The 14,791-nt window shown below is 40.9% G+C and overlaps 1 protein-coding gene across 3 annotated transcripts in view; it reads left to right on the top strand.

Moving 5' to 3' along the window:
- BRINP3 (BMP/retinoic acid inducible neural specific 3) overlaps positions 1 to 14,791 on the top strand; it is a 202,926-nt gene that overhangs the window by 107,605 nt on the left and 80,530 nt on the right. For all 3 annotated transcript variants that reach the window (XM_040072906.2, XM_058421736.1, XM_040072907.2), the window contains exon 3: positions 5,924 to 6,114. In XM_040072906.2, the coding sequence (XP_039928840.1) occupies positions 5,924 to 6,114 (191 nt within the window). The remainder of the gene's footprint in view (positions 1 to 5,923; positions 6,115 to 14,791) is intronic.

Genomic DNA, 14,791 nt, shown 5'->3' with positions numbered 1-14,791 from the left:
AATTTGTACGACCTGTGCTGGTAAGAAGGATTTTTTTCACTTAACAATCTGTGAATAACAGAGTCTTGGATATTATCTGATTCTAGGTCTGTCCACATCTGGGTGAATCCTCTCTTTAAAAGGTGTGGGGTTTTTGTTTTTTTTTTTCCCCCTAGCAAATATTTTCTGTATTTCCTGTTTTGGAACTGCTAGGAGGTAAAAGCTTAAAAGCATAAAAGTATAAAATGAAACTACTTTCACCTCATCTTGACCTTATTCAAGCCATGGCCTCAGGCATGAGAAATCCTCAGGCTTTTAAAGAAGGTAGGAGGAGAAGAACACCATATATTCTCTCAATGAACTTTCCTGCTAGCAGCAGAACTTGCAGTCACATGAGAAAACTTTGGATTCAGGCTCCCACTGTCATTCCAGTCCATACAAAGCAGTCATGTTCTCACCATCCAAGAGTGAAAGTGTCTCATTTAGAAGGCATTAAGAGAAAGAAACACCGAAGAGTTCTTTTGTGTTATTCCAAATCTCCTCACACTACCATTTTAGAGTACAATGGCATTTTTAAAATTTCCTTTACCTAGACATTTTATAGAGAGCTTTCCTTATAGCTCCACATACCATAAGATTTAAAATATACTGAAATTAATACAGTGATAGAAGCAAATGTATAATCAATGTAGACATTTGGAAAAAAAAACCCCTACAACTTGAAACTCAAAAGGGACATTGACAGTCCTTATTGGCCTGTGCCCTAGGATTCCTTTCCGATCCCATGGCAATTTAAGCTTTTTTGAAGACAAAAATTCATCCAAAACTTGTATGATACTTTACTAACAGGTCTTTCCTGTCAGAACACTAATGGTTTCCTGAGATTAAACATCTCTCTCAATGTCATTAATAAAAGAAATAGTGTTGAAATGAGAACGGCATTTTAAACTGTTCTCCTTTTCATCCCACACTGACTCTCTGGCAGGTTGTTCTTCAACCTAACATCCCCAGCAGAACTTCTGGCAGGAGACAGGCTGTGGTCCACGCAGTCAGAATCAGCCCTGCTGAGCTCCAGGGCTCCCATGGCCATGGCAGCCAACAGCCAGGGATCAGCTTTGTAGCAGCACATGCAAATCCATGGCTCTGATATCTGGGAAGGTGAAGAGAATGTTGCCCATAGCCTTGGGTTCTACTTATGATAATAATATTATTCTATTACAGACTTCATCCTAGGAGCCAGCCTGACTGATTTCCTCTCTCTTGAGTAAGCCTGGGAACTCTGAGCCATTACCCTTCTCCACAACAGGCTTTGCCTGGAGCTCTAAAGAGCTCTAAAGAGCTCCATGCAGGGAATCACATATTGGGTGGGCTGGAAATAGATGAGCAGCACAGGGGGCACCACCTGCCACCCACTTCTTGAGAGCACCACGGAAGCTGCTACTCTTGGCTCTTACAGAGCAGAAGAAGAGGAAGAGTAGGAAAGGACAAGCTTCTCATGGCTCCAGTTGTTCTCAGTGGAAAATCAGTTTTCTTGAGCAGCAGCCAGCACGGATGCCAAGCTATTCCATGGGAGGTGTTCTCCTGATGAATGGAACTCAGTGACTCTGGAAAACAGCATTTTCTCTGCACAGAGGAAGATTGTTAACTCCATCAGACCTGCTGGTCTGCCTTTGGCAATGGGGAGTGTCCTGGTTTGGGACAAATTTGGGAGAAAACCCCTGTATAGGATCCCTCTAAGGAAGCAAACCCACGTGGCCCCTCCCTCCAACCGGTCCGGAAAAAAAACCAAAACCCCCTTTGGAGAAAAGTGGAAAAAACTATTTTACTAAACAAATGAAGTGCATACAAGTATAAAGAATGAATAGTATGAAACAATAAAACCTCTCCTTCTGAAGTGAGATGGCAAATTGAGAAAGTCCTTGCCGTGGGTGTATCTCAGCTCTCTCTCAGTCTCTCCTCAGTCCCAGTCCCTCCGGTGCTGCTGGAAAATGCCGAGGTCCAGGCCCTGGTGGGCCGCAGGTGCAGCCCCCAGTGCTCCCCTGGGTTTTTAGTCCAGGGCAGGTTTAAACAGTTCCAAGAAAAAGGAAAAAAACAGTCCAGGGAACTTCTCTGCCCTAGCTAGCTGAAACTAACTAAAAGCAAAGAAAAAAAAAGATCTCTGTCCTGCAGTCTCTCCAGGCCTCTGCCGAACACGCTGTCCGCAGCAGAATGTGGAGGAGTCAGGCAGTTTTCTCAAAACAAACTCCGCGCTTCTCCTTGCTCTTAGAACCAGTCTTAAAGGCACAGGACTCAATATACAGCACAAACAGAACAGACGATTGGGGATACAGGCATCATAAAGTTACCCTAGGACAGGGAGGAACTTAATTTCTGAAGGGGAATAATGCACATTGGGCACAAAACAAAATGTTTGGGGCTGGAGAGTTTGTGTTGGAGAGACTACAAGACAGACAGGTAGAGAAAGGGGTGACAAGAGTGGGGAAAAGCTTGCAAGCTTGTTTGTTTTTAATCTTGATTTTGCTTTGCTTGCGAAGTTTAAGATTAAAACCAGAAATTATATAGATAGGTATATAGATAGACATATTTATGTGTCATATAAAAATGAATATAAGGATAGGATTCTACATAGAGTCCCATTGCTAAAAAGGGAAATCAGCTCTAATTTTAGGAGCTACTAATGACCCAGAAAGCATTTGTGAAAACCTCATCACTCAACATGCTAGAAACAATGCACCGTGACCCCTCACCCTGAACTTCATCCCAGCTTTTACCCTCTTCCTACACTTTACTTTCATAAACCCAGTTCCTTCTGAAGTCTGAAATATTTCCTCAGATCTGGAAGCTGCTCATCACTTCTCGCTTGTCCAAATCCAGGTCCTGCTCCTGCAGACAGGTAGACAGTTTTAGTGTCCTGCATCCCTATTTTCTCTTCAGAGATGAACCTTATTCTTGTCTCTCACAGAGAGTTTAGGTCTTCATCTCTCCATATTCCAAAATACTTCTTTTAAGAAATACCTCAACAAAATTAAAAAGCTGTTTTCTAAAATCTCTAAAAGCTTCAGCTCTGTCTGTGGACAATTATAAAACTGTTATCTTTTTAAAAGGGTTCCTTCTTCCATATTCTAGCCCCCCAGATTCCTCAGCAGTGAATTTCCAAGGATGATCACTTGCTGTGCTAATAAGGATTTCCATTGATATGTTCTGTACCAAAAAAGAATGACGAAACTTTTACAAAAGCGTTTGCCTACTTCCTCTCTAAATATATGGGGGGGAAAAAAAAATCCTCTGTAGCAAAAACTGTGGAAGGAACTCAAATTTGCTTAAGCCAGGCAAGTTTCTCTTAGTGCCAGAATGACCCAGCCGCTGGATTCAGTAAATAAAGGATTTGCAGTAGGTCAGGGCAACCTCAACTCTAAAATCCCTCTGAATTTATTGTGGATGTGGCTGTTGTTTCCAGTTTCACTCTTCCAAGAAAGGATTTTCTGCTTGTGGAGAGGGGCTGTAAGACATAATGTCTGAGCCCACTGTTGACAGAGAGAAGGCAATAGGCTCAGCCCAAGGTTAAGAGAGGATTCAAACAAGAGCTGCAATTACTTGTACAGAGTGTATCTAATATTTAGAAAAATTTTCAGTTGCCCAGAGTGCATTAAGAGCTCTAAAAATTGGAAACTGGAATTGGCAATATTCAAGCTGAAAATAGAATGCACTCCCTGTAGTTAAATACCACGACAGATTGCTGATGGTTTCTGAGAAATCCTCAGAATTTAAGTCAAGGTGAGATGCTTTTCTGGGAGACAGTTTCTTCTGAGTCCCAAAGATGTGACAGCAACAGGTATTTGGTGAGATTCCTCTGACTGCACTAAAATGGGGGCAGGTTGAGGGGATTAGGGTGGTCTTCTCTGCCATTAAATACTGACAATGAAAATCAGATCAAGAGTGGCAGCAAAATTTTTGTTAAGAATTGTATCTTTTCTGTTAATATTGTGTTTGAACCTCAGCTCAGATAATGAGCTTAGAACAAAAGGTTTCTTCAAGGCAAATATTAAATAAATATTTTGCAACATAAAACTTGCAATATATTCTTGGTGTCAAAGCAAGTCTGTCTTGCTGGTCTGTTCAGGAACTAGAGTTTATCTGATGTATTCAAATGAAAAATATGACCAGAAAGCAGAGAATTTAAAAAAAAAAAAGATTTTTTGGTAATTGTTTTATTTTTTGGTGGTTTGTTTTTCACTTGAAAATTACATTGAAAGTGCCAGGTCTGCATTTGTGTCTGCATTATTGTGATCAATATACACAGTGAGGATTTTTTTCCCTTTACAGGCAAAAATACTTGTGTGTAATTTTTTTTTCATTTCTCTCTGCTTCAATGAAGTATAAGTAACAGGTCTTCTATTTCCCTAAAAGGAAAGGAAAGTTTTGAGAGAAAACTCCGAATTCTGACAATTAAATTGGAAAATCTCCTATTAGAAAGCAATTCCCAAATACTAATTTGGGCACACTGGTGATGTGTAGAGTCTTTAAGAACTATGAGGATCTGTTTAACCTCATGCCCTTGACTGGTATATCACATTAAATTTCAGTTAAGTTACAGAAATATCTCCCTACTGTCATTCTTCCCATTTGTTCTTGATTTAAAAATGGCATCTGCCAGAAAGAATGCATCTGAGAGGAAAGGCAGGATCTGGCAGAGAAAGAGAAGGATGCTGGAAAGCAGAATGTCTACACAAAAATGTATTTATCTGGGTTCTACCCATAACTGTGGACTTAACAGTATTAAAAAAATCATAGCGCTGAGTATGTGTTACACAGCCCTGGTCATTCAGACGCTGGCAACCCTTTGCTCCTGGCACTCCTCAAATACTCTTGTTTTGCTGCATCTTTGATTTCTGCTTCTGTGTTCAGCCTGTGCATGAGCGTCTGTCTCTATTTACCTGGGACCTTCAGTAGGGTCTTGCAAGCCCCTAAGTTCTTTGCTTTTCTTCAGCCTTGTCTAAGAGGAATCCTAATTGATGTGGCTGTACAAAAAACTCAACAAAGTGGTAGCTAAAGCAGCATCCTCATATTGCTTGCACTTAATTCCCAGTCTGTAACCAAAACAGCTATTGCTGTATGTGGGAAAGGCCAAGTTACTGCCAAGACTGCCTGTCTTATCTAGATTTGAGGACAATGAGTCTTTCTTACTAATAGCTCTATCTGGTATCTTAATTGGCAAGTAAACTAATAAAAGATGTGGTTATTTGCTGTGCTATGAGCTTGTTTGTTTTCCCTGCTGTCATTGTTTTATGTTGGAGAGGGGAAGGGGGCAAATCTTTGAATTCACTTATTTCTCTCTTACAATCGAAATATCATCACTTCTTAGGAATCAGTCTTTCTGTCTGTGCATTTTCTCAAAATGGATGCCAAAAGTATAAAAACTGGAATTACCCCAGTAAGGTCAAATGTGGTGTGTCAGTGTTTATTCAAGTTATCCAATTTATCCAGTTTTGTACCTAAGTGACTTAGCCTCAAAAGGCAAAGGACATGGATGCTTTCTTGTTACAATTTTAAAATTTACCTTGTTCTAACAAAAATTCTTTTTGCATCTGGTCCACATTTGGGGAAATCATTGCTTTCATTTCAGTTTCTACCAAATCGGGTTGTTTTAGAGCTGTATACACACCATTGGCTACACAAAACCAATGGGAGCATCAGCAACCTAAGTGGCTTAGTTTTTATTTATTTCTTTCCCAACAATTATTTTACTATGGAGTACTGTCTCCACCTCTAATAAATAATCCTCGTTGCTTGTCCTGTCTATAACACATGAGAGAGTATTACTGTCAAGGCCCATTGTAATTCCCAATGAGTGGCCCCCAGCTACTCAGCAGAGCAGAGTCGTTTGCAAATGAAGGACATTTGTCTGAATGACACATTTCTGAATGGGAACTGCTTTGTTTTGCAGAGAGTTTGGCCGCTGGAAAGTAAACAATCTTGCTGTGGAAAGAAGAAATTTCCTTGGCTCCCCACTGCCACTTGCCCCCGAGTTCTTCCGTAACATCAGGCTGCTGGGACGGCGCCCCACCCTTCAACAGATCACAGAAAATCTGATCAAGAAATATGGGACACATTTCCTGCTCTCAGCTACCCTGGGAGGTAGGGTTAATTCTTGGGAGTATTGGGGATGAGCTTGGTGTGAGTAGACTAAAAGAACTGATCACAGCTGTTCCTCCTCCAAGCTGCTGGGACGGGCAATGCTCTCTGCGGGTGCGGGTTTTGTCTACAGGTCTTGTGACTCCTTCCTCTCCTTATTGGTGCTGTGTATAGAATTTTCTGCACAAAAATAGAAGAAATCTAGTTGCTATAACTCCCTGTAGTTAAATACCACAACAGATTTCTGAAGATTTCTGAGAAATCCTCATAATTTAAGTCAAGGTGAGATGTTTTTCTGAGGGACAGTTTATTCTGAGTCCCAAAGGTGTGACAGCAACAGGCATTTGGTGAGATTCCTCCCACTGCACCAAAAAGGGGGCAGCTTGAGGGGATTAAGGCCATCTTCTCTGTCCTTTGCCTGAGCTCCTGGTATGCTGCCCCTAGTCTTTTGGGGGGTTTTTCTCTGCACTGAGGTAATTGTCTTGGTTTTGAAAGACAGTTGTCTGCCAGGAAAAACTAGAGCCTCCCTTGGAATGGAGAATGTAAACTTCCTCCCAAATTATTATAATTTTGCAATTAGGGGCTCTCGGGCAAAGATATGGGAAATAGGTGAAACAGTTCTTTACTAGGAATATTAAAAAAAAAGGAAAATACAAATGTAGTAGTAAAAAAAAACAAGCAAGGAAGCAAACAAAGATCCTGGAAAAACCCTGATGGGGTCAGGGATACAACCTGGCGCCCTGGTGGTCAGGGTGTTGGAAGCAGTCCAAATAAGTCCTGGAGCAACAGATGTGGTTCTGTGGAGTAGAGATGGTCCTGTAGAAAGTCCAGTGGTGGTGAGACGGGTCCTGTCTTCCTCCGGGAATCCAGTGATAAAACAGGATCCCTTGTGTCCTTCAGTCCCAGTTTTTATCTAGCTGGGAACAGCTGGCTCCTCCCCCACTGTGTGGAGCGTCTCCCAATGGGATGATGGAATGTGTCATGGCATTGGTGGGCCCTAATGGCCCATTATCAGAAGAATGTCCCCCTGGAGGATGGAGGGGTGGTGAAAGAGATAAGAAACACTGCCACGCCTGGTTTGAATGTCTGGGCCATTATCAGAAGGCATCCTCCTCCCTCCCCCCTGGAATAAGAAGGTTAACACATCACCCTAAAAACAGCTTTCAACAGATGAAATAGAATACACACTTCTAGGTTACATAATCCAATGCAGTCGCTAAGGAGAGTGACTTTTTTTTCTGTAAGTGGTCCTTGTAACAATTTACATAACAGCTTACAGAAGTATCTGGGTCCTGCAAAAATGGAGCCAGAATACCAGTAACAAGCATTTCCAACAAATCTTTTAGTTTATTAGACTTTAAAACTACTTTGTTCGTTGGAAAATCCCTATATTGTCACTCTGCCCTTTTTAGAATTAGTCTTCACTTAACCAGTGGGACTGCATTTTCAAAATGGGATGATGAGGCTTTGCCATGTCATTCCCATTAACTTAATGGAATCTGCATCTTTCAGTCCCCACAGACTAGTCTGGAAAGGGTAGCTCCATGGATAATTGGGATCCAGTCACCAGATGGATTGAAGAAATCCAGTGAAGAGGCCTAATGTTCAAAGGAGAGCATAAATTGTTCCAAATGAAAGATAATTAGTACCTGTGATTACTCATCTAGGCATTACACAATGAACTGACATTTTAGAAATGCAGCTCTATCCCATTGTGGGTAATACCATTAAAGATAATTCTGGTTATTGAGTGTCCTTCCAGCAGGACAGGCTTGTTGAAATCCTTTATTCACCTGAGGAATGGTTCTTTTAAATACATTTCATAACTGAATCTTAGCCATTTTTAAAGGAAATGAGAGCACTCCTAGTCTCTCTTGGCTGATAGCTGAGTTCTGTAACAACCCAAATGGCTCACAGAGGCTTCTTTTTTTAGGAGACCATCCTAGAAACATGAGGAATTTCTGTCTTGCTGCAGTTAATTTAAAAAATAAATAGCTAATTTCTGTCATTATCTTGGGAACTAGCACCTCTGCGGCATTACCATTAGAATTTGAAGAACAATTTATGTGTGTTGGCCAGCAATTTGTAACAAAAATACCTGAATTTCTTTTAATTATTTTGAATATTTTTGCATGCAAATATACACGTTTTATAAATGAGTGCTTTCTTGTGCATGGCACATTTGAATAGGGAAACTAAATGCTGAAGAGAAAGAAAATGTTTCTAAAAATAAAAAGCATAAGAATTAAAGCTTGGCTGCAGCATGTATCCTACTTCAGGGATTATCCACTGGTAAAAATTATTTTTCAGTATTGCTACCTATCTGCTAACTATTAACTAATGCAAATAGCATTAGCTGCTCAGCCATGTGATGAAATTCATTGTTGAGGCAAAATTGGATCTAACAGCTCTAGCAGCTCTAGGAAAACTGTCTCACATGACCATAGCTGATCTTTACTTTCGAGGGAGCAATATCACACTGATTACCAAAGAGCCATGGAGCTGACAACTTTCAGGAGGGCTGGACCTAAGTAAAACTAAAACTTAATGGTTTGTCCTTTGAACACATTTGAAAATTCTAGCTCAGACAGTCAATGTTCTCCCCAAAGCCTCAGGATTTGCTGCAGGGAAGCTGAGGTAGGGTACCATTTTCTCACCTCAGAAAGACTCTGAGATGCAGTAGCTGCCACAGCCTTGCCCAAATTTTCACTCAGAGGGAGACAGTGTTGACTTCTGGGCTCTGTCACTGCTTCATGAAGTCAAAGGGAGTTTTCATATTAACTTGGGGTTTGATTTAGGTCCCTTGTCTCATTTTTTAGGTATGATTTGAGGCACACCTGCTGCCTTCCATTATCACTGGATGGCTGATGAATACTTTGAAAAATTGGTTCAATTACAATAATTACATGGAATTAGTAATTTCTAAGAAAGCTTTCATGAGGTAGCTAATAAACCCATACTTTCCTGGATAAGTTATTTCTCATTTTTGGGCTGGATTGAATAGGGATTCCCACAGATACTTGTCCACATCTGATTAACATGTAATTAGATTTTTTTATATTATTATTTTAATAATGTATTAGTACTTTCCCTTTAATTACAAGTTTTTTTATTGTGAAAGCTTGTCACTTATGCAGCTTGTTAAAAGTGGAAAGCCAAATGGAGTGTGCACGGTACTTTTATTTAATGAATCCCCAATCATCTGTATTCATGGACAGAAAGGAAAACTTGGCAAATGAATGATGCTGTGATAAGATTTGTGTGCCTCTGTGACCATTTGGTTTCCATAAAGATCCCTTTTTGAGCATAAAGGGAACACTTGCGCATAGTTGTTTGTGAAACATTCCCCAGTCTTTATTCACAAACACAGAAATACAGTCCTCAAGGGCATTCAGAAATGAGAACTAAGGGAAAAAATTCTATATTTCTTGCTGCCACAGAATAACGTGGAAAGTGACATTTCTCACTGTTTTTATTTCTTATGGAAATTTTATCTCCTTGTGACACAAGCCCAAAGTCCATAATGAGCACCTCCAAGCTGCTTGATTGTAGGACCCTGTGTGACCTATCGGATCGAGCACTCAGTGTTATTTTCCCTCCTTTTCTTTTGCACTCATACTTTTCCCTCTTTCCTGCCCACCATGTCATGCAATGATGGTCCAGTTTGCTGGAACTACGCTTTAATGGCTTGCAAAAATACCAGATGCAAGCTTGGGAGTTGGAGGGTGCTGGGGTACCACTGTGGGATGTGTATAAGAGGACAAAACCAAATCCCTTAAAGACATTTGCTTTAATGATGTTCCTACAGAAAAGGCCATTTAGCAAAACAACAGAGCCAGTGATGAGGATAATTAGCACACCACAATGAGATTATAGGCTCTTGTTCCAGGCTTTTGGGTGAAGAAGGGCTGGTTTGGGTGCTCAGGCTTCCCAAGGAAGTCCTCCTTCCACCTGGAAATACAGTGAATGTTCTGAGTAAACCAATTTGCGGGAGACAAAGCCAAAGGTTCCTATGAACCGAGGAGCTCGTTAGGCAACTAAGGGGTCACCTGAAATGCCGCAGGTCGATTTATTTTCACTGCTTTTGTCAGTCATCTTTGCTCAAGGTGTTCATTACCACACCATCCATCCATTCAGCTCTCTGGGTCAGGAAGTAGCCCTTGATGTTGTTGAAGGCTTTGTGAATTAGAAGGAAAAGAGGTAGTTTTGTCTTTTAAACAGACAGTCTTTAGAGGTGTGGGCAGATCAGCTCAACCCCAACCTCCTTCCACTGATTACAGCCCTGCAAGTGTGATGGTTAGGCCCTGACTTTTCCACAAGTGCCAGCTTTTCTGCCCCTCATTAGTATTCCCCTGGAGCTGCGTATTGTTCTGCCTGCAGAGATGGGGAAATTGTCAGGTAGTGTAAAACAGTGAACCTCAATGAATTCTGAAAGATTTATTAGCACTTACACTAACTGCTGATACGACCTTTGCTTTCCATAACGCTCTCTCAAGGTAAGATGCAAACTATTGGCAAATAAGGGACGGAGAGGACAGTCTCAAATGATTGATGTGAGAAAGAAACTTGAAAAATTTGCGTCAGACTTGCAAACACCAGCCACCCCCCGCCCCGTTCTGGTATACAATTCTCCAGCATTTAAGATTATGGAAGCTAAGGGGAGGAAAAAAAAAAAGCACAAAATACATTAACTTTCTTTCCTCTCCCGTCTCCTTAATGAAGAAAAAATTTAAATCCTTAAACAGATGGTCTGTATAGAATTAACGTGCACTGTTATTCATTTGAACCACGGAAATGATACCACATCTGGCCTGACATTAATTTATATTGTTTTTGAGGCTGTGCATTTCCATCAGCATCTGCTTAAGTTTGGGAAAATGACCTGATAAAACCCTAATGGTACCTTTGGTGATCCAGACAGGAATAGATTTTCCACTAGCTAGTAGTAGCTGGTGTATTTATTTAGGTGTAGTTATTTAGGTAGTACCTGAGGTATTCTATTTAATCAGAAACCTTTGAGGAGCTCATAGGCCGAAGACCTTTAGTCCTGCAGAAGATACACTTATGTGTATGAAGAGTGAGATCTAAGCAGGCATCTGTGAGTTATGCTCAGCTATAGCTACCTTGGAGTGTTGTCCTTTTATCCCTGTTTCCTCTCTTTCTGTCAAGAAGTGATGGGAATTGCTTGGATCACTGCCTTTTCCTACTACTTCCCAGTCTACAGATGAAAATATGAAACATCAAGGCTTTTATTATTCCATAGATGTTGGTACAGGCAAACAATCTCTCAACAACTGAGGCAGAAAATAGCACTAAGTATATAAATCATATGAATATGTATTGTTGTGTATAACAAATTACAGTTGTTATAGCATTATTCCAATTCCACCATGTTGATTGAGATTTGCATTTTTAATTTAAATTATTCCTGAATATATTCTTAAGGCAAACACAGAATTAATTTCTAATTTCTAAATGCTGCTTGCCAACTGTTATTTAGGTGTCTTACATCTAAATGGCCACAGACGGATTGCATATCTGGGTAAATTTCTACTCACCTATTTCTTTGTTTGGTTTTTTTTTTTTTTTTAAACAGCATGTGTTGTTGGGAGCTAACTGAATTTGTAAATGTATATCATGGACAATATGTTCCTATGAACCTAGCAAGAATTAAAAGTTGAAGTTAGGTTATAAGCCTGCATATTCCAGGGCTGGTGGGGACGGTACTGGACGCTGTGCGAGGTCAGTGAAGAGCATGAACCTCAGCCCCCTGTCTCTGTACTGACTCTCTGCCAGTGACTGCCCATATGTGGCAATAAAACATCCCTGTAGTGACTGAGAGCTTCCTGAGCCACCCATTGGCCTATGGTTTTGTGAGTGTTTCCATGCTACTTTCTTTAAACCTGAGAAAGTGAATTTTACTGTCCCTTGAATTTTAGGAAGGAGAGTGAGTGCTGCTTTCAAAGCTTGTGAATAGCAGAGCTGGGAGGATTTGATGCTGAATATCATGTTTTATAAGTGTTCACCACCATTACTCCTTTTCAGTTCTTAAAATTCATAACCTCGAACAGTTTTCTAAATCACAGTCGTTTTCAGCTGATTCTTGGATGTCTTCTTAGCCTGTTTTATGGTGGCAGACAGTAACCAGTGAAAAACAAGATTTGTCCATGTTTTTGATGTGACAAAAGAGTCACTTTTGGCATGGGTTTAATTTTCTGCAAATGAACTGCCTGAGATTTTTTTATTTTATGTGAATGAAACTCAACAAACTCTGTTTTAATAATAAAACTTAGCAGAATTTTATTGAAGTATAGGGAGCCCCACCATCTCTACTAATGACTAATAGAGATCAATCAAACGTGTTTACATGAGAGCAAGGTGTGGTGAGTGCTCCATGGGCTGGAGAAGGTTTTCTATGGAGACAGGCTGGGAAAGCTGGGGTTGCTCCGCCTGGAGAAGAGAAGGCTCCAGGAAGACATTATTGTGATATTCCAGGACTTAAGAGGGCTTATAAAAAAGAAAAAGAGTGACTTCTTGCATGGGAAGATAGTGATAAGATAAGGGAGAAGGGTTTTGAATGAAAAGAGAAGAAACTTAGATTAGATGTTAGGAATATCTCAACATCACCCTCAACTCCCGGTGAGGGTGGTGAGGCCCTGGCACAGGGTGCCCAGAGAAGCTGTGGCTGCTCCTGGATCCCTGGAAGTGTCCAAGGCCAGGCTGGATGGGGCTTGGAGCAACCTGCGAGAGTGGGAAGAGTCCCTGCCCATGGCATGGATAGAACTGGATGGTCTTTAAAAGTCCCTTCCTACCCAAACCAGTCTATAAATCTATGATTCTGTGATAATGGAACACAAAGAACCTCAAAAAAAATTTTCTTTTAATCTTTTCCAGAGATTTTCTGCAGCTTAAAGTCCTTGTTTTCTTTGCCCTTACAATTCATTATATTTTCAGTGGAAAGGTGGTTGACCTTGCAAAAGCCACTTTAATTGAAATAAATTAGGTCAGACCTCTGGAAAAGGGGAAAACATGGAGACAAAGCTACTAGTAAAATTTTGCACCTAATCTGTGCAGTCTGAACTGGTTGTTGGCACAACATTCACCCTCAGAGCTCTGATGTTGTCTTCTCTAATACCATAAAACCATGGAATGATCTGGGCTGGAAAGCATCTTTGGGCTGGGTTGCTCCAAGCCCCATCCAACCTGGCCTTGGACACTTCCAGGGATCCAGGGGCAGCCACAGCTTCTCTGGGCACTTCGTGCCAGGGCCTCCCCATCCACACAAGGGAATAATTTCTTCCTAATATCTGTTCTAAACCATGTCTTTGCAGCTCCACAAACACCTGCACAAAGCCTACGTTTCCTGGCTCAAGTCTCAGCCCACTCCATTGCTTTTCATCCCAGAAACATCTTTCATCCTGGCTGGTCACATGACAGCTTGTGAGTCACAAGTCAGGTTTTATTGCATGGGCACGGCTGAATGCCAGCAAAGCTGGAACCTAGAGCAGGTTCTGATGGCAGATTTCTCACGGGGGATGGGTCATTAGAGCTTGCTGTGCTTTCCCAGTTCCCTCCTCATGGCAGTTGTGCCCGTTTGTCAGTAGCAGAAAGATTAAATAATTGGGTGGGGAAATCCTGATGCTTAAGAAGGCTGTGTTAATTCTTGGTTCTTTGGAGCTTCAGGCAATTAATCCCTGCATTGATGACATCATGCACAAAATAATGACCCATTAGGAAACTAGGAGGGGAAGCATAAATGTAGAAGTGGAAAGTGAGGTAAGCTCCAGCTGGAACAGCCACCTGCCCCTTCCAGGACAAAAGGAATATTCTAGTCAAACCCTGCAGGTCTAATTAGATAAAAAGCCCCTGTATAATGCTAGTTTTGCCTGTGTAAGTTCTTAAGGACTTGACTGTTCTTTGAATTTCTGAGAGACTGGGAAACACATCATGCACATTGGGGAACAAGGAGTGTGCTCGTGTGTGCACCATGATTATCTCCTTTTAAAGATGATGTCATGTTTTCATCCTAGATTTTTAACCTACAGCTTTTACTTTTTGGCACATAAACCCATCTGAAGTTGGCATCCCATCCTCTGCACGGGCACAGTGCCACTGCAGCAGATGGGTGAGCAGTGAAAGTAGCACAAGAGGCAAGTCAGACCTTAGCAGGGTAACTTCCTTTCCAGGGACTAGGAAAAGGCACTCATTGGAATTGTTCAGCACCTAAAATCCAGATATAACGACATTATTAATCAATTGCTGAGCTAAATGCTGAAGAATGTGGGTTACCAAACCCACACTAGGAGACCACGGAAATTTTCTTCTGTTCTATTTATTTTGGACATAAATTGCACAGAAGAAAATACTGGGTCCAGAAATTACTTTTCCAATTTGTTTTATGATGTAAAGAGTTTTTCCAAAAGCACTTCACTAAATTAATGAGCTCTTGCTTAGCATGAAACACAGGAAAATATATCCATGAATTAGACAACAAACATGGAAAATTTGACAGTATCAGTAGGTCTGTTGTGAAAACATTTTTAAGAACTTGCTCAGCTAAGAACGTCAGATTTTTTGTTTTCAATAATCTTACAGAAATTAAAATTTCAGAATTCAACAGTATTTATCCACATCTCTATAAAGAGGCAGGAAGTGAGATATCCACAACACAAGATGCTAG

This window comes from Hirundo rustica, chromosome 9, assembly GCF_015227805.2.
Source record: "Hirundo rustica isolate bHirRus1 chromosome 9, bHirRus1.pri.v3, whole genome shotgun sequence".
NCBI classification, from domain to species: Eukaryota; Metazoa; Chordata; class Aves; order Passeriformes; family Hirundinidae; genus Hirundo; species Hirundo rustica.
The sequence above is the reverse complement of the archived record's forward strand: the minus strand, read 5'-3'. Positions and strand labels throughout refer to the sequence as shown.